The 24,067-nt window shown below is 54.7% G+C and overlaps 1 protein-coding gene across 2 annotated transcripts; it reads right to left on the bottom strand.

The window, feature by feature from the left end:
• Positions 1–218: 218 nt before the first annotated feature.
• Positions 219–24,022, bottom strand: PDZD7 (PDZ domain containing 7). Of its 2 annotated transcripts, XM_033185316.1 has the most exons (17): positions 23,938–24,022; positions 22,857–23,247; positions 16,782–16,922; positions 16,273–16,447; positions 15,055–15,231; positions 14,645–14,792; positions 13,476–13,536; positions 11,710–12,105; positions 10,985–11,182; positions 8,447–8,497; positions 7,679–7,854; positions 4,173–4,264; positions 3,931–4,022; positions 3,697–3,768; positions 2,245–2,850; positions 1,241–1,341; positions 219–842 (listed from the first exon to the last, which is right to left on the bottom strand). In XM_033185316.1, the coding sequence occupies exons 2-17, from the start codon at positions 23,080–23,082 to the stop codon at positions 594–596; spliced, it is 2,961 nt and encodes a 986-aa protein (XP_033041207.1). In that variant the 5' UTR covers positions 23,083–23,247; positions 23,938–24,022; the 3' UTR covers positions 219–593. The 2 variants fall into 2 exon arrangements, 1 of the variants encoding a protein (XP_033041207.1); XR_004431030.1 differs by lacking the exons at positions 219–842; positions 1,241–1,341; positions 2,245–2,850; positions 3,697–3,768; positions 7,679–7,854 and having other exon boundaries at positions 4,012–4,022.
• Positions 24,023–24,067: the final 45 nt, after the last annotated feature.

Below are 24,067 nucleotides of genomic sequence, written 5' to 3'. Positions count from 1 at the left end.
GATTTCAGGGACTAGAAAAGCCTTTAATCCTTTTCCTTGCAAAGAATGCTGCTTGGGGCTGAGGAATGGATACATTGACCCCTTGAGGGCCCTGTCTGACAGCCTGTGTCCCTGGAGGCTTGGGTGACTCATAAAGTAAGAGGCAGCATGTGAGAAAGTGCCCACCAATCCCAAGCTCCAGACCTTGAGTTTCTTACCCCCTTTCCTGGCTTGGGAGATAGGGGAGCCGAGAGTGCGGGTGACACAGGCTGCCCACTAGCACCTTGTCCTTGGACACTAAGGCACAGCCTTAGTGACAGCTGAGGAAGGAAGAAAGTGGAAAGATGTGAGCCACCAGTGTGGCACTGGGAGGAGGAAGAGTGGGTGGGCAGGAGCCGGAGAGTCCTGAGTCCTGAGTCCTGAGGAAGTTGGTAGGAGAGATCCTGGGGATAACGGGATGTTGGAGTCAGTGGGGAATCTGAGGTTAGGGGAAGGGTCATGGGATGCGTGGGGAGGGTGCAGGCTTAGAATCAGGAGTCTGGAGGGCTGGGAGTTGGCTGGAGGAGCCTGGCATCGGTGGGAGGAGTCTGAGAATTGGTGGGAGGTTCTAGGAGCTAGTGGGCAGGAACTGGAGCAGCATCAAGGGGTTGGTGGGCAGGCGAATGGCCAGCAGGAAGGCCCCCATCAGTAAGGGCTGATGAGTCAGAGAGTGAGGGCCGTGGGCTGGGCCTGGGGACCCTGACCACAAGCTCCATGGGCTCCCGGGCCTTGTTTCGATAAGCCCGACGGATAGTGTCTACTGCATGCTGGTGGGTCACCTGCTCCAGACTCTCTCCGTCCACTGCCACAAGCTCGAAACCAGCCTAGGATGGAGTGAGAGAGTCACATCCCTCCCTCCCCATGTCACCCTGCACCAGCCCCCAACCTGAAGGCAGCATCTTCTCACCTCCACCCACGAGGACACTCCTCCCCCATCTGGGTGGAGGGGATGGACAATGAGACTTTTGTGCCTGGAGTTGTTGGGGACAGGGTGGGGCACAGACAAGGGCTCTTTGTCCCTTGGGGCTCAGGCTCAGGCTAGCATGAGGGGACAGAGTTTTCCCTGGGCCTGCTCATCCTGCTCGTCTGAACCCCCTCACCCCAAGCCTCCTCCCACAACCTGGGCTAAACATGTCTGGCTGGAAGCTGAGCATGGCCAGCCCATCTCCTGCCTGGTTTCAGCTGTGGGCTGTGAGGGTGGGCCTGGGCATGCTTCACCCACCTGCAGGGCCCCACTGAGGAAGGCGGCCCCCCCAGGAAAGATCTTCTCTATCTTCACCATGGGCTGCACCTTGGACTCAATGCCCCCAGAAATGCTGATGCCTAGTGATGGGGAGAAACACTGTGAAAGAGTGTAGCCGGACCCCAAAATGCAAGCTCCCTGGAGAAACCTAGAATCCCATCCCCAAACCCAAGGCCCCAACTTCTCCCACATCCCTACATTCTGTTACTACTCAAATCTCAATTCATTCCAAAATCCTCCAGATCCTAGCCCCTCAAATCTAGACCCCACCCAGATATACCCCAGATTCCCTTTTATTTATTTATTTTTTGAGACAGTCTTTTTTTTTTTTTTTTTTTTTTGAGACAGAGTTTCGCTCTTGTTGCCCAGGCTGGAGTGCAATGGCGCAGTCTCGGCTCACCGCAACCTCCACCTCCCAGGTTCAAGCGATTCTCCTGCCTCAGCCTCCCGAGTAGCTAGGATTACAGGCATGTGCCACCATGCCCGGCTAATTTTGTACTTTTAGTAGAGACGGGGTTTCTCCATGTTGGTCAGGCTGGTCTGGAACTCCTGACCTCAGGTGATTCACCCTCCTCGACCTCCCGAAGTGCTGGGATTACAGGCGTAAGCCACCGCGCCCGGCCGAGACAGTCTTACTCTGTCGCCCAGGCTGGAGTGCAGTGGCACAATCTCAGTTGGGCTCACGGCAACCTCTGCCTCCTGGGTTCAAGTGATTCTCCTGCTCAGCCTTCTGAGTAGCTGGGATTACAGGCGCCCACCACCACGCCCAGCTAATTCTTTTGTATTTTTAGTGGAAATGGGGTTTCACCATGTAGCCCAGGCTAGTCTTGAACTCCTGACCTCAAGTGATCCACCAGCCTCGGCCTCCCAAAGTGCTGGGATTACAGGTGTGAGCCGCCGCGCCTGGCCCAATAACCCAGATTCTTTTCCTGGGCCCAGGCTTCCTAGTGTCCCCTGCCAGGCCCAGTCCCACCTGGACTCACCTAAGGACTGCTTCATCTTGGACAGTGTCACTGTCTTCAGCTCGCCACTGGGGGTCTTCATGGCTGCCTCCTCTGCCATCCCCTCAGTTCCATTCTCCGAGGGCCCTTGCTTGGCCCCCACCTTGGCTGCCTCCCCATCCAGAGATAGTGGCAGAGGGGGCCTGGCCTTCTGAGGCTTGTGGTAGCGCCCATTGGCCATGCTGGGGGCAGGGGTAGGCGCAGGGGATGGGGAGCGTCTACCCGGAGACTTGCCTTGACCCCGGCTGCTGCGGCTGCGGCTGCGGCTGCGGCTGCGGCTCTGAGCCTGGCCCCGGACCTGGCCATGTGGAGGGTGCTCTCGGCTCAGGGGTTCTGTCAGCAGCCAGTTAGGCCTCGGGGGCCGGGGAGCCACAGGGGGTGGCTGGGGAGGGGGTGTGCAGGCACTTCGGCGGGGGGTGAAGGCATCTACTGGCACGTCTTGGAGAGGGAGGATCCCTTTATGAGGGTGGCGAGGGGCAGAGGCACTCGGGGAGACCTTGAGGCCCCCCAGCCGCTCCCTCAGCTCCCCATCATCTTCCTCTTCCGGAAAGCCGTTCACCGGCAGCAGGTAGAAGCCTCCGCGGCTGTCTGGGGAAGAGCGCCAAGGTCAGCTGCCCACTCCTCCCCTCCCAGCTTGGACCACCTCTCCAGGACCCAGGCCTTGCTTTGGTTCGTGTGGGGCCTGTGAGAGCCAGGCCCGAGTTTGTTCAGGAACCAGTGCAGTGCGGCCCACCCATGGGGTAGGCGGACAAACATGTTCTATTAGACTCGCTTTTTTTTTCTTTTTTCTTTTTCTTTTGAGATGGAATCTCACTCTGTCGCCCAGGCTGGAGTGCGGTGGCGCAATTTTGGCTCACTGCAACCTCCACCTCCCAGGTTCAAGCGATTCTCCTGCCTCAGCCTCCCCGAGTAGCTGGGATTACAGGCATGCGCCACCAAGCCCAGCTCATTTTTGTATTTTTAGTAGAGATGGGGTTTCGCCATGTTGGCCAGGTTGGTCTCTACCCCTGACCTCAAGCGATCCGCCCACCTCAGCCTCCCAAAGTGCTGGGATTACAGGCATGAGCCACCGCTTCCGGCCTAGAATTGCATTTTAATACTTCCTGTTGGAATCGTTACAGTTCTATTTTAATGTGTCTAAGAAAAAATACGACTAGCACACCAAACATAATTTCTCAGAGATTACTGCATAGAATGAGACTAGATTTTAAAAGTGAGCAGGTTTCAAACCAACTATTAAGTAAATAATAGTACAGGTGGTGACCAGCGGATGTGATAAAATGGCTCTGGTGGACAAGAGCTTTCCTTCAGGGGACCGCAATGTGCCTGGAAGCCACAACTGCCTCCCCGTGGGGAAAGAAGTAGAAGGCCCATCCTCCTTTCCCGAATCTCCCCAGGGTTGTGCCCCTCCCTGGGCTCTGGGATCTGACTGACCAGGCACGGGGGTGATAAGGTGACGCTTGGGTGGCGTGTCCTGCCGGGCTGGTCTCAAAGCAGGAGGCCGGACTGGTTGGAAAGATGAACAGGTCAGAGGCAAGGCACCCCACCAGGCTCCCAGAGGGACACAGCTCAAGGGGCTCGGCAATCTCTGCAGCCCTCTCCACCACGGGGTCCCATCCCCATCCCCCGCAGGGCTGGGACCCAGAACTCCCGCCTCCCACTGCTGACCTGCTCTGCTCTTGAGGGCCTCAAAAGCCTCCAGCTCCACAGGCATCACCATGCTGTCAAAGCGGCCCAGGTCTGTGGGGGCCACCACACTCCTGGGAGAGGGTGAGAGACAGCAGGGGTGGGAGGGGCAGGCAGGGTTTCAGTTCTGGAGGTGCCAGGATGCCCTTCAGCCCTTGGGAGGTTGGGGGTGGTACCAGGGATCCCCTTCCTGCCCCCAAGCCCTCTCTGCAACCTCCTCCCACCTGATGTCCCGCAGCAGCAGCAGCTTCTCGGGCCTGTCCAGGATGGCCAGCAGGGGTCTCACCAGGTCCTCCACACCTCCCTCATGCACATACTGCAGATAGAGGCACCACAGGTCAGACAGCAGTGGGGACTTCCAGAGCTGGGTGAGGGGGACACCAGGGCATGCAGGTGTTTCTTCTACACATGTGGGGACCTATCCAGCCCTGCATGCCTTGGGAAAGGTTTACTCCACCCCCAGCTGCCGCAGGGTGGTCTGATCTTGGTGATGGGGTGGAAGCCTGCAGTAATAACAGACCTGCAATAAATAGCAACAGCATTGGTAACAGTTTTGGGACAGACACTTTTCTAAGCCTTTTACATACCATCTCTCAGCAACCACCCTGAGAAATGGCATTAATTATTCCTGTTTTACAGATGCCGAAACTGAGGCTCAGAGAGAAGGCCTTCACTCAAAGCCATACACATAAGGAAGTGTGAAGAGGGACTGGAACCCGGGAAGTCTAACTCTTGCTTGCTCTGGTGCCGGAAAAGGATGTGCAGGGAGTGGACTCTCCTCCCCACCCCCACATCCCAGGCAGAAGGAAGGAATTTGAGCCAAACCCTAGGCTGTGTGCCTGGCTGTCCCAGCATGTGTCTGCACACAGACCTACAAATTAGGCTTTGTTTGGGGCTGGAATGGGAGCCTTGGGGAAGGAGCGGCTCTGCAGAAAGCCTCTCCGGTCAGTTCCTGGGGCGGGATGGGGGGCGGGGTGGAACCCCTTCTGCCTGGCACTGCCGGGATGCCACCAGCCACACCCCACTGACTCTGAAGACCTGAACACTGGGAGCCATCCCACTTGGACAGCACACCGACCCCTTGTGGCGAGAGGGAGACTGAGTCAGTGACATGCATGCATAGAACACTTTCTATGGGCACAGGCGCAGAGACAGAGCATGCCCTGGTGGTCAGAGTGAGTCATTCATAAATATCTGGAAATAAATACAATACAAACGATGTGTGTGGCCCCAAACCACACACAGTTATAGCGACTCACACATATCAACCTTACATTCCCTTTTGTCTGGAGAGACACATATGGTGCAGAACCAGCCCCATATGTGCACACGCTTTAAGTCTATGGACTTGGATTTGTTACCCACTAAGTACCAGACCCTGTACTGGGCAGCAGGGGCACAAAGATCCTGTCTCAGATCTTCAGAAACTGGGTCTAGTGGGAGCGAGGGGCAGATGAGTCACATACCCCAGTGAACTACAAGTCAGGGGCAATGGAGCACAGGGAGTCTCAGAGGAAGGTGGGAGGATCCCAGTGGGCTTCATGGAGGTGGTGGTATTCTGACTGACTCTTAGAAGATAGATGTAGGGAACAGCACAAAAGTTGGGAAGAAAGTGTTGCAAAGGTGGTGTGGGAAAATGAGTAGATAGTGGTTTAAACGTGGCCATGGGGTCCATGAAGAACCTCCCTGCAGGGCTGTTGCACAGGTTGTGACTATGTGAGTAGCATCCCTGAGGTTGTGCAGGTTGTAACCTGTATAAACCCATGCGGCGGCCATGGGAAAGTGGAGGTTGGTGGGTTAGGGAGTTGAATCGGGGAGGACCTCGAATGTGAGAGCAGGGAACTTGTACTTTATTCTGCCAAAGACAATGGGTCACCAGGTGACTTGGGGAGTGTACAGAGATCAGAGAAGGGTTTCCTTTCCTTCCCTCCCTCCCTCCCTCTATCTCTCTCTTTCTTTCTCTCTTTTTCTCTTTCTTTCGAGACAGATTTTCACTCTTGTTCCCAGGTTGGAGTGCAATGGCGTGATCTCGGCTCACTGCAACCTCCACCTCCCAGGTTCAAGCAATTCTGCTGCTTCAGCCTCCTGAGTAACTGGGATTATAGGCACCTGCCACCATGCCCAGCTTTTTTTTTTTTTTTTTTGTATTTTTAGTAGAGATGGGGTTTCACCATGTTGGACAGACTGGTCTCGAACTCCTGACCTCAGGTGATCCGCTCGCCTTGGCCTCCCAAAGTGCTGGGATTATAGGCATGAGCCACATCACCTAGCCAATCAGAGAGGGGTTTCTGATTCTTGGTCTGGCAGCTGTAGAGAGATGGCTCACATGGGGAGAGAAGGAAAGCCTGGGGTTCAGGGCTACTTGCCCCAGTCACCAGGAGAACTTTGCTCATCACTCCGGCCAGGGCTCCATTGCTGAGGGTCTGATCTGTTGGTGTGGGGGGCTTGGGTCAGGTTTGGGTGGTGGTTGAGCTAAGCAGGTGGTATGGGAGCACAGTAGGAGGTTTGAGCAGAGAAGGGAGGGATGAGGGAAAAGGAGCTGCCAAAGAGACAGACCCAGAGTCCCACCTCATGGACAGAGCCTGCATTGCCCTACTTAGCGCTGGGAGCTGAGGGTGACACTTTCTGAGTTTAGCCCAAAACCCTTTAGCTTCCCCCCAGCACACACCCCCATCTGCAGCTCTGCTGCAAACCGGGCCTTGGTAACAGGATGCATAAATGACCATGTCTCAGTCTCCAGGTGACAATGCATGGACACACACACACGCGCGCTAGCCAGACACGTGCTTGCTCACATGCACACACACACACAATCGTGCAGTCATATCAACACAAACCAGGTACCCCACAGACACGCCAGTGCACACACCACACAGACATACAACACAGCCCCACTCTGAGCAAGGTGAAGGGTGAGGGAATCCACAAACAATTTTCCAAGACCCCCCAGCTCGCCCTCACACACAGTGTGCAGACTCCTCACAAGGAGCCCAGCGTACACACCCAGGTCTTCCTGAGACAGGCACAGAAAAGGACCTGCCAATCCTGGAGGGAGTGAGCCGTGCCCCACAGCCTCCCCAACATGTGGGCCCCAGAGACTCCTTCAAATCTGACTCTCTCCCCACCCCGGGGCCCTCTGGCTCTTTTTGAAGTGGAAGGGAACAGAGAACAACAGTTTAGGTGTTGGGGGGCAGGGGTTGAGGTGTGGTGTGTAGGGGAGGCAAAGGATTACTTACTTGGGCAATAGGGGAGAGGACCTGGCATGAGGCCAGGCCTGCTGGGTGACCCAGGAGCAGAGGGTGGCATGCAGGGAAGGATGGAGGCTCAGAGAGAGCAGAGGCAGGTGACTGCAGGGACTCCCTTTTCCCACTCGGGAAAAGTGTCCTCTCCTTCTCGTCTCAGCTTAAATACCACCTCCTCTGGGAGGGCCTCCCAGCCCACACCATCTAATATGTGTCTCCTGGTTTACCCTCTCATGTTCTTTTTCTTCACAGCTCTTCGTGTGACTCATCACCATGGGCGTTTTGGTTCTAGTGACTGTCTAGCTCTTCTTCCTGTGAGCTGGCAGGTGTGTGTGTGTGTGTGAGACAGGGGTGACTTCTGATTTGACTGACCACTAGCCTCCTGGCATCAAGCCCAGACACTGGTCAGTGGACAGTGGCCTGAATGAATGATAGGCTGGGTGACTGAAGGACCATGTGCCAAGGCTGCAGGCGGGATGGAGGCTTACCCGGGAGCAGTGGCGGGTGACAGCCAGCACCTCATCATCAGTCAGCAGCCTTTGGGCCAGGTCCTGAATGAGGGGCCGACGGCTCTCCCAGGCCTGAACCTGCTCATCCACGTTGGGCAGCTGGCTACAGGGACTCCTGGACCTGGCAGACAGCAGGGCCTGGCCCCTCTCCTGGTCTGCAGGGCAGGAGCCAAAGGGCGTGATAAGGAGCCAGGAGTCATCAGGGGAGGGGAGAGGGGCTTCCCTCAGCAGGGTTGGGCCCCATAACTGGCCAGCTGAGAGCCCAGGTGCCTGGGACAGAATCCTAGCCTAGCCTATATGCTCCCACTGTGGTTGCCCACAGTAACCTGCCCACCAATGCAGCACAAACCCCAGCCCCTCAGCCCCAACACGGACCCCTATACCAGTCTGTTTCTTAATGGGGTCTTAGCCCAGTGCCCCCAGAGCCCCCTGAACATGCACCATCATAGTAGTCTGTTCCCCAGTGGAGCCCCAGCACAGGCTCCCTCATCATCCCCAAATATATCTTTGGGAGTCCCAACACAAGCTCCTAAAATGCACACCAATATCTGTCTGCCACCCTATCTTTCCTAGTAAGCTTAGTCCAATTCTTTTAGCTGCCCCCAATACGTACTAGTCTAGTTGCCTGATCCCCCATGCTTGACCCTGACTGAGTTTAGTCCAAAGTCACTTAGCTGGCCCCCAGCATGCACCCTCATCTGCCACTCTACTGTAAACCAGGCCTTGGTAAAGGGATGCATGAATTACCGCGTCTCAGTCTCCAGGTGACAAACTTCTGCACTGGGCCCACGCTCCCTGCTATGAAGAAGAAAGAGGCTCAGGTGCAGGTCTTGGCCCCCAGTCTGAAAATGGGGGTCAGGAGGGCTCAGGACAAGCTGGAATGGAAAATTCAGACTGGAAGTAGGTGCATGGGGAGGCAAGAGGCTTGGCCCTGAGGGACTTGAAGGCAATGCTCAGGCTATGGACTTCCTTCATAGGCAATGGGGAGTCAGGATGGTTTTGGATCAAGAGAGGGTGCAGTCTGAGCTCTGCTTATGCAAATTCACTTGGAAGCAAATGTATGGAGGGAAGAACCTCAGGGACAGAGCTCGGAGAAGTACCCTCCTTCAGGGGATGGAGGGAAAAAGAGGAGCCTTGGAAGGAGATAGAGGAGTGGCCAGAGAGGTGAGAGGAGAACCAGCAGAGGGCAGGGCCTTGGGAGCAGTGGGAAGAGAGGTGGAGAGGGGCCAGGCAGCCCTAATTGGAAGGGATCATCTCTCCCATGGTACAATCACCTTGAGACCCTAGAACTTCCCACCCCAGGGCGAAGCAGGGTCCAGCTCCTCATCCTCTGGTTGTTTTGTGGATCCGACATCCACCCCCCTCTTCTGAAAACAGCACCCTGATTTTCTCCTGGGGACCCACCCCGCTCTGTTCTTAGCCCATGTACTCCAGGGTGGGTATATGACCCAGGCTGGCTAACAAAAGCACTTTCTCTCCCACATCATAGCGATTTATTCTGCATGGCACAGGATGTCAGCTGGGCCAGGGACAGCCTACCCTGGGACTTCAGCTGCAACTATTTAAGGAGAAGCACTTTCTCCTGGGGTTGCTATGCAATAGAAGCCATCTTACCCCTAAGTCGGCAAAGCCCACAACAGTGAAGCCAACTCACGGGAGAGATGGAGGGGGACAGATGTCTGATGATGTTGCTCAGATGTTTAGACCCAGCTTAAATCAGTAGCTGAGCCAAGATGTGCTTTATTTTTCTTTTACTTTTTTTTTCTTTAGAGATGGGGGTCTTGCTATATTGCCCAGGCTCGTCTTAAACTCCTGGGCTCAAGTGATGTTGCTACTTCAGCTTCCAGAGTAGTTGGGGTTGGCCAGGTGCGGTAGCTCATGCCTGTAGTCCTAGCACTTTGGGAGGCTGAGGCGGGTAGATAGCTTGAGTCCAGGAGTTTGAGACTAGCCTGGGCAACATGGTGAAACCCCCATCTCTGCAAAAAAAAATACAAAAAAAAATTAGCTGGGCATGGTGATGCACACTTGTCATACCAGCACTTTGGGAGGCTGAGGTGGAAGGATCGCTTGAGCGCAGGAGGCGGAGGTTGCAGTGAGCTGAGATCACGCCACTGCACTCCAGCCTGGGAGAGAGAGCAAGACCCTGCCTCAAAAAAACAAAATAGTTGGGATTACAGGCATGTGCCACTAAGCCTGGAAGAAATGCTTTGTAAAGCTAGTGTGAGTTGAGTTTCTGTCACGTGCAACTCCAAGAGTCTTAACTCATCCACCCTTGGTCTAGTCTCTGAAACTCACCAGAGGGATGAGAGGGCCTCTTGTGAGTATCCTTTCGCAGACCCTGACATGGGTACAGCCTGGGCTAGGCCTTTCTACCTGGGCTCCGATCTAGAAATGGCTTTGCTCAAGGATGCTTCTAGAACTGAATTAAGCAAACAGAACTCTGACCAGGGGAGGTGAAGCCAAATGCCCTAGGAAAAGTGTGCCCTACCGCTGCCACCACCAAGAGCATAGGGATCTGATCAGAGCTCTCCCACGTCCTTGCTGTGCTATGATTCATCAGTTTTCCTTTCTATAAAATGGGGAGATGAGGCAGTATAACAATGACCACTACATTTTCTGAACACCTTCTGTACGCCAGACAACGTACTAAATGATTCACATACACTAAATCACTTGCTCCCCACTACTCTTAAAGAAATAGGTATTACTGGCTGGGTGTGGTGGCTCATGCCTATAATCCCAGCACTTTGGGAGGCCGAGGCAGGTGGATCACATGAGGTCAGGAGTTTGAGACCAGCCAGCCTGACCAACATGGTGAAACGCCCTCTCTACTAAAAATACAAAATTAGCCGGGCATGGTGGCACATGCCTGTAATCCCAGCTACTTGGGAGGCTGAAGCAGGAGAATCACTTGAACCTGGGAGGTGGAGGTTGCAGTGAGCTGAGATGGTGCCATTACACTCCAGCCTGGGCAACAAGAGCAAAACTCCGTTTCAAAAGGTAGTAATAAGAAAGAAAGAGAGAGAGAGAGAGAGAGAGAAAATAAGAAAGAAAGAAAGAAAAAGAAAGAAAGAAAGAAAGAAAGAAAGAAAGAAAGAAAGAAGAAAGAAAGAAAGAAAAGTAGGTATTATTACCCCCATTTTACTCATGAGAAAACTCAGGCTCTCAGGGGTTGAGTGGGGACTCAGCTGGTAAAAGGCCGTGTGGGATCTCAACTCAGAACTGCTGGATGCCGAAGCTAGTGGACTTGACCTTGTCTTCCTGTTTGTTCAACCCACTACTTACCTTTCTCTATGTCCAGGTGAGGGCAAGCTTTGGCCGGGATCCCGCTGTCCAGTGTCCAGGCCTCTCTGTGCCCATCCCCTGCTAGCCTCCCCTGAAGCCCTCCCTTGAAGAAGAGGTTCATCAGCGTCTTGGAGCGCTGCAGGGCACCCTTCTCCCCAGGGGACCCCGACTTCTCCTTCTTCCGCTGCTTCTTCTCCTCTGCAGACACAAGGGAGCAACCGGGGGTGCTGGAGGGATGGGCAGAAGGGAAGGACAAGGGGCAGGGGTGTGGAGAGGGGCAGAGAGAAGGGAGAGGAGAGGGCAGACAGGATCTGCAGCTGTGCGGGGGTGGGAGTGCGGTTCCTCTTCCGACTTTCTGACCCTTTCCCCAACGCACAGCTGTGGCTATGTAAGGAATCTCCATTGAAGCCCAGTTGGAGAAGGGCACACATGCGTGCATGTGAGTGTGAGCGACTGTGTGTGTAAACAGGCCTGGGAACTCCAGGATCCAGGGGCTGGGGTAAGGGCTGGTTCGGGGAACAGGGACTGAGACTAAGGGTGAGCATAGGGTCCAGGACTAATTTAAAGTGGAGCCCACAGCAGGGTCTGAGCAGCCTGGAGCTTGGGTTGGGCAGGGGCTGCGTCAAGGCCTGGGGCAAAGGGAGGGTTGAGCCCAGGACAGGGTGTGAGGCAGGTTTTGGACCAGAGGCTGTGGAGGGAGCAGCAGCCACCCATCCCCCACGTACCCCATAAGGTCAGGTGGCTCTGGGAGCGCGTGATAGGGGGCCGGGGTCGGCTGAGGGCCAGTAGCAAGGCCGTCTTGGGGGACTCAGAGAGGGCAGAGTCAAGGCGGCGGCCGTGCTGGGGGCCGTCCGAGCGGATGGCGGTGTCCCTGAGGATGACTGTGGGCCGCACGCTGCACCAGGTCTCCACCCGGCCCCCGGCATCAGGCTCTGTCTGCATGGCTGTGTCGGCCCGCCCCCAGCCTGGGCCGCGGCCGCCGGGCTCCTCCGGCCCCAGGCAGACGTCCAGGCGGTCCGAGGGCAAGGAGCCTGAGCTGTAGGGGGCGCTGGAGGCGCACGAAGAGACGCTGGAGCTGCTCTCAGAGGCCGGGGACAGCTGCTGCAGCACCCCGTTGCTCACTGCAGGGAGTAGGGAAGCCAGGGGTCAGCGGGCTTGCTTCAGGGCCCTACCGGACTTGCATACCACTCTTGGGCTTAGGGGTGGAGGAGGCAAGGTCAGGCAGCAGCCTGGGTTAGAACCGCAGTGGTGGGGAACCCGCTGCTCCGAAATGCTGCCACTGCCCTAAGGCATGTCACTTCTCCAATCACCCACAGGGACTCCAGACCCTAGGAGAGCCTGCATTTTATCCGCAGATTCTCAGAGCGGAGCCCAGAAATAGCTCTAGATTGTGTGAAGGGTTTTGGTCTTCTTCTTTCTTCTTCTTCTTTCTTCTTTCTTCTCCCTTCTCCCTTCCCGTCCCTCCTCCCTCCTCCTTCCTCCTTCTTCCTTCTTCCTTCTTTTTTTTTTGAGACAGAGTCTCATTCTATGGCCCTGACTGGAGTGCAGTGGCATGCTCTTAGCTCACTGCAACCTCTACTTCCTGGGTTCAAGTGACTCTCGTGCCTCAGCTTCCCAAGTAGCTGGTATTACAGGTGTGCACAACCACACCCAGCTAATTTTTGTATTTTTAGTAGAGATGGGTTTCATCATGTTGGCCAGGCTGGTCTCGAACACCTGACCTCAGGTGATCCACCCACCTCAGCCTCCCAAAGTTTTGGGATTATAGGCATAAGCCACCGTGCTGGACTTTGTTTTTCTCTTTTTTTTTTTTTTTTTTTTTTTTTTTGAGACAGTCTCTCACTGTGTCGCCTAGGCTGGAGTGCAGCTCCTCGGCTCACCACAGCCTCAAACTCCTGGGCTCAGGCAATCCTCCCACCTCAGCCTCACAAGTAGCACAGACCACAGGCCCTCACCACCACTCCAGTTAATTTTAAAATTATTATTATTATTATTATTATTTTTGAGATGGAGTTTCACTCTTGTTGCCCAGGCTGGACTGCAATGGCATGATCTCTGCTCACTGCAACCTCTGCCTCCTGGGTTCAAGCAATTCTCCTGCCTCAGCCTCCCGAGTAGATGGGATTATAGGCATGGGCCACCATGCCCGGCTAATTTTGTATTTTTAGTAGAGATGAGGTTTCTCCATGTTGGTCAGGCTGGTCTCGAACTCCTAACCTCAGGTGATCTGCCCATCTCAGCCTCCCAAAGTGCTGGGATTACAGGCGTGAGCCACCATGGCCAGCTTAAATTATTATTTGTAAAGACGAGGTCTCCCTATATGGCCCAGACTGATCTTGAACTCCTGTGCTCAAGCGATTCTCCCACCTCCCAAAGTGCTGGGATTACAGATGTGAGCCACCGAGCCTGGCCCTTTTCTTCTTCAGAGATCCGGGCCCCACCCTCAGGCCTCCACCCTTTCCCTCCAACCTTGGAGATCTGAGCCACTTACGTCGATCCAGCCAGCAGTACTCAGAAACCATCTCTTTGTAGGCAGGGTACCGGCCGGTCTCCTGGGGAGGGGATGGTGGGCACAGGAGGGAAGGGGGAGCAGTGAGGACAGAGAGTGAGAATGGGGCGGGGGTGACAGGATGGGAGTAAACGTTCAACTTCATTTTGGTCCTCCAAATTCATCATGCTCTGGCCATACAGGCCACTTTCTTTCTGAACATGCCAAGTTCCTTTGTACCTCAGGGCCTTTGTACCTGCTGTTCACTCTGCCTGGAGGCCACCCTGACCCCAAGATACAGGGGCCTTCCTGAATTACTCCATTCCATCTCTCTATTAATTTCCTTAGAGCATTTGTCAACATCTGCAAGCATCTAGTTTACTGATCTGTCTCCTTCTAGTAGCAGAGAACTTATCTGTCCTGTTCATTGTTGTAGCCCCACTTCCTGGCACTGTGGCCGGCACATAGCAGGTGCCCAAAAATATTGTTGAATGAATGAGGGGCAGAGTGGGAGTGAGGAGAGATGTTTGGGATAATCTGAGAGGAAGGAAAAGGAAAAATTGGATGGGGAAGAGGTAGAAATGGGTGGGGGAGGGCAGCAGAGGAGGCACCCAATGAAGGTTTCACTCCAAGTGAAGGCTTGGGGAAACAGAATGGTAGAGCAGAGGCCAGGGCTGAACACCAGAGGAGAGTGAGGTGGCATCTCCTCCAGGAGCCGGAATGAGAAGACCTGATCCTCAGACAAGTGTGAGACCCACAGGAATAATGAATCCAGCCACCTCCTGTGAAATCCAACCTCTGGCCCCAGCCCAGCTCTCCTTGCTCTATGCCCTGGGGATGCCCACCACCCCTCCCTTCTGGGCAAGACATTTGTTCCTTTCAACCCTAGGCCTCCACCCTTCATAAGAAAGGGGCACCACTCTAGCACTGTGGGGAGCAGGACTGGAACTAGGCCCAGCCACTGACCAGCTGAGTAAGTGACCTGTTTGTGAGTTGCTGTGCCTCTCTGAACCTCAGTTTCTTCTTCTTCAAAACAGGGATGAGAACAATGCCTGTCTACCTTCTAGTGGCTGTGGGAACATCATAAATTGCCAAGCATAATTAAGAAGTAGGGTGGCCTGGGAAGCCCCTCCTCTAGCCTCGCTTCTCCCTGCCCCCACAGTTCTGCCCACCTTGATGGTCAGCATGATGTGCGTTTGGCCCTTCAGCACCTCCACGGCCTGGCTGTGGCTGATGTCGTCAAACCTGACACCGTTGGCCGCCAGGACCTTGTCCCCCACCTTGATGCCATTCTCCTCGGCCAGCCCACCATGGTCCACTCTGAGGCCAGACAGGCATTAGTCTGATAGGCCCCTGGCCTGCCCTCCCTCACCCCACTCCAGACCCCCTTCTCTTGGACACAAGACTGTACCAGTCAAGCTCCTTGACCCTCCTACTGGGGCCTCCCGCCCCTCCCAGGCCCTCACTGAGACAGGTGGTTGGCCAGGCCTCACTTGCTGACCATCCCCACATCCCAGCCTAGGCCCTACACCACGCCCCATTCTCAGTTCTACCCCAAGACACTTCCTGCCTCAGCCCTCACTTGGACACATAGATGCCCAAGCCAAACTCCTTGCCCCCACGGATGTTGAAGCCCAGGCAGAAGTCGTCGGAGGTTGTGTATAGGTGGACGATGCGCCGGACACCATCTTCTGAGCTGGTGTCGGACGGTGTCGAACTGCACTTCTCCACTACCAGGCGCCGATTCACCACATCCACCCTGGACAACAGCAGGGGGCCCTCAGGCAGGGTCCTCTATCCGCTGCCACCCACCACCCTCCCAGCAGCTCTGACAACTGCTGGGAAAGTGGAGGTTGCCTTTGGGGGACTCCCCAGGCCTGAGACCTGCAGTGGGACATAGGTTCATTAGCTGGGAAAGCAGCCTAAATCGCCTCTTTTTATTGAGCAGCTGCAATGTGCCAGGACCATTCCTTTTTTTTTTTTTTTTTTTTGAGACAGGGTCTTGCTCTGTCCACCCAGGCTGGAGTACCATGGTGTGATCATGGCTCACTGCAGCCTCAACCTCCTGGGCTCAAGCAGTCCTTCCACCTCAGCTCAGCCTCTTGAATGGCTGGAATTACAGGCACATGCCCACCATGCCCAGTTTTTTTGTTTTGTTTTGTTTTAGACAGAGCTTCACTCTTGTTGCCCAGGCTAGAGTGCAATAGTGTGATCTCAGCTCACCACATCCTCCGCCTCTGGGCTCAAGCGATTCTCCTGCCTCAGCCCCCCGAGTAGCTGGGATTACAGGCATGCTCCACCACGCCTGGCTAATTTTTTATTTTTGATAGAGACAGTGTTTCTCCATGTTGGTCAGGCTGGTCTTGAACTCCCAACCTCAGGTGATCCACCTGCTTCAGCCTCCCAAAGTGCTGGGATTACAGGCTTGAGCCACTGTACCTGGCTTTTTCTTTTTTTTTTTTAGAGAAGGGGTCTCGCTATGTTGCCCAGGCTAGGTCCCAGTTCTAATCCTTACAGCACCCCTGTGGGGAGGTGGTGTTTTGCCCCCGGGTTTCACAGCAGGAGCAGCAGCAATGTGGCAGCAGGACCACTGGGATCTGAGAGAGCAGAGCCATTGGAGGAGGGCAAGGGACAGATGTGGTCTCTCCTTATTTTGAGGTAAGGCCTTTGGATCCCCTGTGTTTCCTGTGCCTGTGAGCAGGAGGAGTAGAAGCCTCTCCCCTCAGTGGGTTTTGCGTGGTGGTAGGGCTGGGGTGGGCTGGGGCACGGCCAGGGCTAGGATGAGGGAGTTGCTGCTCACCACGTGGTCTTCTCCTTGGAGAACTTGATGCCTGGCACGCGGCCCATGCGCCGCACCATCATGTGCAGGCGGCTGCTGCCCGTCAGCACCTTCACGGCGCTACCCATGGTGATGCTCTCCAGGCTTAGCCCATTCACTTCCGTGATCTTGTCCCCCACGCACAGGCCAGCCTGCTCTGCACCACAGGATGGGAGTGGCTGGCATGGGGCACTCGGGAGAAGGGTCCCCAGGGTGGGGGCTGAGCCTCCCCCATCAAATGGAGCTCCTTCGAGTTCAACTGATCTCCTCAGTCAGAGTGGGGATTGTCAGAACAGGGGCTGAGTGTTCCCAGTGCCTAGGGATCTGTCCCTTAAACCATTCTGCCCTGAGGGTGAGCCCTGTCCCCCCATCAGTCAGGCCTTCCAGAGTTGGGGACTCTTCCTTCTGTCCCTGACAGCAGCATCCCCTGCAATTCACTGAGGTTGGAGTCACATCCTAAGCCTGGACTTCAACCTGGGGGTTCCGCTTACCTGCACTGCTGCCTTCCTCCACTTTGCTGACGAAGATGCCCAGGCCATGCTCTGAGCCCCCACGCACGCTGAAGCCCAGCCTCCCTGCTGGACTCTTCTCCACCCGGACTGAATGGATGATGTCACTTTCATCACTGTTGGCTGTGGGGACAGGGATTTAGGGATGCTCCCATGTTCATTGCGGGCATTGAGGGCCCCTGGGTTCCCCAACTTGGGGCCTGCAAAGGCTGGGTTGCTGGGCACAGTCACACAGGCATGTAGGGGCCTAAATGCAGTGGGGCAGGTCAGCCCATTTTTAAGGCCCCTCTGGGTGATTTTTATTTTATTTTATTTTAAAGTAACAGGGTCTTGCTCTGTCATCCAGGCTGGAGTGCAGTGGTGTGATCATTGGCTCCCTGCAGCCACAAACTCCTGGGCTCAAGTAATCCTCCTGCCCCAGCCTTCCAAGTAGCTAGGACTACAGGCATACACCACTGTGCCTGGGTTATTTTTTAATTTTTTGTAGAGGCAGGATCTCACTTTGTTGCCCAGACTGGCCTCAAACTCCTGGCCTCAAGCAATTATCCCACCTTGGCTTACTAAAGTGCTGGGATTACAGGTGTGAGCCACGTGTCCTGCCCCCTCTGAGTGATTTTGAGACCATGGGCCAGGAGGGTGTGGAAGAAGGTGAGATCAGTGGGACAGGACTCTATGCTAAAGACACTATTCTCTAGCCGGGTGTAGTGGTGTATGCCTGTGGTCCCAGTTACGTGGGAAGGCTGAGGCAGGAGCCCAGGAGGTTGAGGCTGCAGTGACCTGTGTTCACACCACTGCACTCCAGCCTGGGTGACAGAGTGAGACCCTGTCTCAAAAAAAAAAGGAAAGAAAGAAAAGAAAAAGAAAAAGATGTTGTTCTCCTTCCTTCTTAGTGTGTGTGTATGAGTGAGTGTGTGTGTGTGTGTGTGTATCAATGCTTTCTGAGCTTCACATGCCCATGGGCCTGGGGGAAGCCAAATTAATAAACAATTCTGTTACTCCGAGAGTCAGATGGACAGACAAAAAGGTTCAAGATTCTGTTCTATGGGGCACAGTTGAGGGTGTCTGGCCTCATCAGCTTGCAGCATAAATTAGTATATTAGCTCTATCTTCAAATGCTTGTAGAGCTACCCAGTGGAAGGCATTGGATGTTTTCATCTGTGTAAACAGAACCTGCCTGGAGTACTCTTGCTCACATAGTGGAATTAGACAGAGGCAGATTTTGTCAGGAAAAACTTTCTAAACCATTCAGCTATTGGAAATGGAATGGGTTTTCTTTCTTTTTTTCCCTCGAGACAAAGTCTTGCTCTGTCGCCCAGGCTAGAGTGCAGTGATGCGATTTCAGTTCACTGCAACCTCGGCCTCCCAGGTTTAAGTGATTCTCCTGCCTCAGCCTCCCAAGTAGCTGAGATTACAGACATGTGCTACCACACCCGGCTAATTTTTGTATTTTTAGTAGAGATGGGGGTTTCACCATGTTGGCCAGGCTGGTCTCGAACTCCTGACCTCGTGATTCGCCTGCCCTGGCCTCCCAAAGTGCTGGGATTACAGGAGTGAGTCACTGCCCCAGCCTTGAAATGGAAGGGATTTTTTTTTTTTTTTTTTTTTTTTGAGACGGAGTCTTGCTCTGTCGCCCAGGCTGGAGTGCAGTGGCCGGATCTCAGCTCACTGCAAGCTCCGCCTCCGGGTGTACGCCATTCTCCTGCCTCAGCCTCCGGAGTAGCTGGGACTACAGGCGCCCGCCACCTCGCCCGGCTAGTTTTTGTATTTCTAGTAGAGATGGGGTTTCACCGTGTTAGCCAGGATGGTCTCGATCTCCTGACCTCGTGATCCGCCCGTCTCGGCCTCCCAAAGTGCTGGGATTACAGGCTTGAGCCACCGCGCCCGGCCAAGGGATTTTCTAAGACAGATAGTAAGCTTCCCATCTTTGGAGGCATGCAAGCTGAGACCCAGCAAATCTCTGGGATGTTATGGAATCCCTGAGCACCCTTCCATCTCTTAGACTCTGTGATTCTGGAAGTCAGGGTTCTAGGAACTACCTGGCTACATGGGGAAAGAAACCCCAAGCCACACTGCACTGCAATATGTATGTGCCCAAGGCGGCCCTCTCCATCACACTGGGGAAAGTAGGTGGGGAAGAGGGTTCCTAAGGCTGAACCTGTCAGGTAAGGATTCTTTTTTTTTTTTGAGATGGAGTTTCACTTCTTCTCCCAGGCTGGAGTGCAATGGCTCAATCTTGGCTCACTGCAACCTCCGCCTCCTGGGTTCAAGCGATTCTCCTGCCTCAGTCTCCCCAATAGCTGGTATTACTGGAATGTGCCACCACGCCGGGCTAAATTTTGTATTTTTGGTAGAGACAGCGTTTCACCATGTTGGCCAGGCTGGTCTCGAACTCTTAACCTCAAGTGATCCACCTGCTTTGGCCTCCCAAAGTGCTGGGATTACAGGCATGAGCCAAGGCACCCGGGCCAGGTAAGTTTTCTATAAGGACTCTGATGGGTGGGATTTTGATGGGTGAGGGGAAAGGGAGGGGCACTGATGAGGGGGAAGGAGCCAGAGACGCTCAGCTGTGGGCCCTTGAGGAGGCCTTCCAGTTACAGAAAAGCAAGAAGGCTGGAGGGGTAAATTGGGTCCCAGGTGAGAAGCTGAGATTTCTTCGTGGGTAAGGGTTACTCTAGAGGTGTTTGACAGGGAGAAATCACACACACACACACACACACACACTCTTCAATTTGATCTAAGAGAAGTCAGGTTACAGGGCACAGCCAGGGCAGTTCAGAAAGAAATCCCCAAGGGCAGCTTGTGGGGAGGGGCGGTGCAGGACAGATGTGGGGGGCCAGGGCTTTCCCAGCTGATTAGATTACACAGATCTCAGGCCACTTACAGCCTTAGCCAAGGAGCCTTTTGCTCCCTTGCTCTCAACCCTCTCTCCTCAGGGCCTCACTGGGGCCTCCCTAGGGCCCTGGGTCAGGGAATGTGAAATCTGAGGTTTTCCAGGAGCCTGGGCCCTGCAAGAATGGAAACTTGTCTACCTCCACTGCCCCAGCCTCTCCTCCAGGTGCTCCACTACAGCCCCGGCACTATCCTTGCTTCTGCTCTTGCCCCCATTAGCTATTCTTTATACAGTACCCAGAGTCAGCTCTTACATTAGATCATGTCTTTTCCCTGATTAAAAACTTCAACACCTGTTCCTGCTTCTAGAACTCCAGTCTCCTCACCATGCCTTATAAGGCTCTGCCTGGGCTTCCCTCTGCCCACCCCTCCGCCCTCCCTTCCACCCTCCCTCCCTCACTGAGCTCTGGCCACCCTGATCTTCCTGTTCCTCGTGGAGGTCAAACCCTTCCAGTGTCCCCTCTGCCTGCAGTGCTCCTGCCCAGGCCTTTAGAAGGTCAGCTCCTCTTCCTCATTTCCCTCCTAGCTCAGACACCACTTTCTCCGAGAAGGCTTCCTGGAGTATCCTACCCCTCCTCCCAGGGATTCCCTCTTGTAGGGCTTCTCAAAGCATTGTGCTGTATCAGCAGCATCAGTGTCATCTGACAGCTTGCTAAAAACAGGAATTCTTTCGCTTTACCACAGACCCACTGGACCAAGAAGCTCTGGGACTGAGCCCTGCAATCTATCCCTGAATGAGCCTTCCTGGCAATTCTGAGGCATCTGAGGTTTGAGAAGCACCATTCTATCATATCATCAGATGATCACCTTCTGACTCTTTTCATCCTTTGCCATTGTTTGCTTATTTGTGTTATTTATCTGTCTCTTTTGACTGGACTGTAAGCTCAATCATGGTGGAGACTTCGTAATTCTCTTGTAGTATATCTCCAATATGTTGGACAGCACTTGTATTTGATAAGTATTTTTTTGAATAAATGAAAGAGTAAATGGATGGATGGATGGACAAACTAGGAGAGTGATGAGAAATGCATTAAGGGTAATGCTTTCCTGGATTAAAGGTAATGTATTTTCTCTGGGACCAATTGAGTTTAAGGAGCTGGTGGGGCCTCATGGGGCTGATGTAGGTGGCAATGTCCCTCTTCCCACTGTTTATTCCTTATCAGCTACTTTACTCCCTGGGAGTGATCTACATAATAATATGGGGCAGGGTTCCAGGCTGCGGGGACTTGGGAGATGTCTGCGCTCAGGCAGAGGGGAGAATTCTGAACTCAGAGGGTCCCAGCCCAGTCAGAGGAGAAGCCAACTGGTCAGAGCAACTCCCCAGTCCCTCACTTGCTAGGAGATCCTGCTTCCTTGGCTGCACAGTGGCAGTAGCATGAGGCAGAGGGAGAAAGCAATCATGAAACCCTGGAAGAGGATCTTTAGAGGGATGGTATAGGCCAGGCACAGTGGCTCATGCCTATAAACCCAGCACTTTGGGAGGCTGAGGTCAGAAGATCACTTGAGCCTAGGAATTCAGGACCAGCCTGGGCAACATGGTGAAACTCTGTCTCTACAAAAAGTAAAATAAAATAAAATTAGCCAGGCTTGGTGTTGCATGCCTATAGTTCTGGCTTCTCAGGAGGCTGAGGCTGGAGGATCACTTGAGCCCAGAAGTTTGAGGCTGCAGTGAGCTATGATCACACCACTGCACTGCACTTCAGTTTGGGTGGGCGACAGAGCAAGACCCTTTCCCTCTAAAAAAAAAAAAAAAAAAAAAAAAAAAAAAAAAAAGGACAGTATAAACAGCCCTTGCATCATACGTGGGCAAAGGGAAGGGGTGGGGGGAGAGGGAGGGAGAGAGGGAGAGGGAGAGACAGAGTGTGCGTATCAGAGGGAGTATAGCATAGTTCTTTTCATAGAATGGGACAAATAAAGACTGCTGCGGTGCCTGCTTCCCTTTTCCCCAATGTCTCTTAACTCCCCTGGAGACTTCTGCTCCCTGAACAGAATGACCGCGGTGACCCTCAGCAGTGCCCTGTTGCTCACCAGAGGGTGAGGCATAGACTGGTGTATGACAGGGGTGAGCATGCCAAGCCACTGGTGAAGGAAAGCCTGTTCCCTGAGCAACATGCCCACCCCTGTTCCGGTGGCCTAGGGAGGGGAACAGAGATGCCCCGCTGGGTCAGAGGGGGAGGAACAGGGCCTGAAGAGTCCAGTCTGGGATCCAGCCAGGGCAGCTCTGCTGGCTAAGAAAGAGGAGAGGAGCTGGAGATATTTATCTGGTCCTGCCCACAGAAAGCCCACACTCAGGGGGCCTGGCTCCGCCCCTGGCATTCAAGGTCCTGTCTTGCTCACCAGCTCTTAGTCGCCTCACATCTGTCACTGCAGCCAGGCTGGCTCCTAAGTGCCCACCCACCATGCTCCATGCTTTTCATTTCCAGCCTTTGTTGGTGATAGCTCACCCCTGTCACCAGCTGTTCTTGTTGCTCTGTCCTGCTACACTGTAGATTTCTGGAAGGTGAAGAGGGAGCCTGATTTCTCTCTAGGTCCCTTGTAACACCTCCCCAGGGCTGGTATAGGATTGGTGCTCCATGAAGCAGCATTAAGCAACTACATAAGCTTAGGTCTCCCCTTCCCTGATGGAGCTCCCTCTCCACCCTCAACCCTCCTCTTCTGAACATTTGCTGTGCTGCCTTCATTCCCCTCCTTCAGCACTGAAGCCCTGAATTCTGTCTACCCACTTGGGCACTGACTCCTCGCAGCCCAGCACAGAGCTTGTCACACAATGGACTGGTTGATGGAGGATGTCCTCCTTTATCCTGCCCCATCCCCCAGAAGTACACACAGTGGATCTGGAGAAGGGCAGAGCCCATGGGAGAAAGAGGCCAGTTCAATCCCCTGCCTTGCCCACCTGGGGCTAGCATACCACATGCATGCCTTTCCCTGCTGCCATGGCCTTCTCTCCCTCCTCTGACCCTTCTACCACCCTGGACCCCTGCAGGATTGGCCTGGAGAAGAAGCAGGTGAGGAAGAGTGTATGGGTTCCCAGGCTGCCTGCCACCTCCCTGTGACTCCCATCTCTTGAATTCCCCCGCTCATACAGGCTCTGCCTCCTCCTGCTGAGTTCCCACTGTCCCCTACCCCCACCTTCCCCAACCCAGGCCGGTGGCTGGATCCCACCCCCACCTTCGATGGGGGAGTTGATGAGGATGACGCGTCCCATGGGTGATGAGGCTCGGATTCCGCGGGGGGGCCCGTTCAGCAGCCGTTGCTGCTTCCTTAGCAGGTATCGCGTTGCGGTGGAGCCTGAGTCGCTGCCTAGGTGGCCTCGGGAGGAGATGGAGCTCAGAGAGCCGGAGCTTAGGTCTCCTAGGCCCAGTGGGTCGAAGCCCACTGCGAAACCCTGCGCCATGGCGGCTGGGCTAGGGCGGCACCCTACAGGTCCAGAAGGAATCTGCTAGCTCTGGAAAGGCCAGCCCCGCGTGCTTCGAGCTCCATGAGCCTCTCTGAGGGGATGGGGTCTCAGTAAGGTGAAGGCCCTTGCTTGCGATGCCTCTCAGAAGTGTGAGCTCCAGGCCTGGGCAGGGAGAGCAGGGATGAGGGAGGGGTGTAAATGTTTCCCCTGCTGCCCTCCAAAACTTCCACCCCTCCCTGCTGGTTTAAGCATCCTGCCCTCCCATGCCTTAGGCCGCCCTCCTGTCTCACCCCAGACCAGAGAACTGCCCCATCCAGGCACCATCGTGGACTCTCGCTGACTTTATAGAAGACAGATGGGAACCTTTCACCCCTCATTGCTGCTGGCGGCTGAGTCATCTACTCCCGTCCTCAGTCCTCAGTAGAGGTTGAGAGTGGAGTTGGGATTACTGAGGGCCCTGGGGCTTAGAGCGGTGTGAGACAAAAGAGAGGTCGGGACAGCTCATGGCATCACCTCTCTCATGCATATGCGGGTATGGGGGTGGTCCGGGATAGGGTGGGGGCGGCGTGGGGCGGGCTGGGCCTCGAGGACAGGGCTTCAGGACCTTAGATAGCTGAGGCCGAGGAAGCCCCCCAGACACCCGCGGGCTCCAGGCTGCGGCTCCGGGTCTAAAGAGTCTGCATGAACCTTTCCCAAGCTTGCGGGGAGGATCCGCTGGAGAGGGGTCCCACGACATCCCGCGCAAAACCCAAGGCCAATTCCCTCAGAGAAGCTCTGGGACCCAGAATGAAGCACCCCAATATCAACTCGGCCCTCCAGGCCCCCCACCCCTTTGTGCCTGGTCCCCCTCACCTGGTCGCTGCTGTGGCGCCGCCAGCCTTGTCAAACCACCCTCGGGCGAGAGCTACTGTGGCAGTCTGCAAATCCCACCCACGCTCCGCGGAGGCTGTGGGAATTGGGCTGGCCTGCACCTCCCTGGGCT

The sequence above is a fragment of the Trachypithecus francoisi genome, unplaced genomic scaffold (genome assembly GCF_009764315.1).
Source record: "Trachypithecus francoisi isolate TF-2019V2 unplaced genomic scaffold, Tfra_2.0 Contig01579, whole genome shotgun sequence".
Classification (NCBI taxonomy): Eukaryota; Metazoa; Chordata; class Mammalia; order Primates; family Cercopithecidae; genus Trachypithecus; species Trachypithecus francoisi.
The sequence above is the reverse complement of the archived record's forward strand: the minus strand, read 5'-3'. Positions and strand labels throughout refer to the sequence as shown.

Coding starts and splice junctions, on each gene's coding strand:
- PDZD7 (XM_033185316.1), bottom strand. CDS start 23,082: ATGGCGCAGGGTTTCGCAGTGGGCTTCGACCCACTGGGCCTAGGAGAC. Junction 14,793..15,054: donor TTGGGCATCTATGTGTCCAA/GTGAGGGCTGAG, acceptor GTCTGGCCTCAG/AGTGGACCATGGTGGGCTGG. Junction 8,498..10,984: donor TCACCTGGACATAGAGAAAG/GTAAGTAGTGGG, acceptor TCTTCTTCATAG/CAGGGAGCGTGGGCCCAGTG.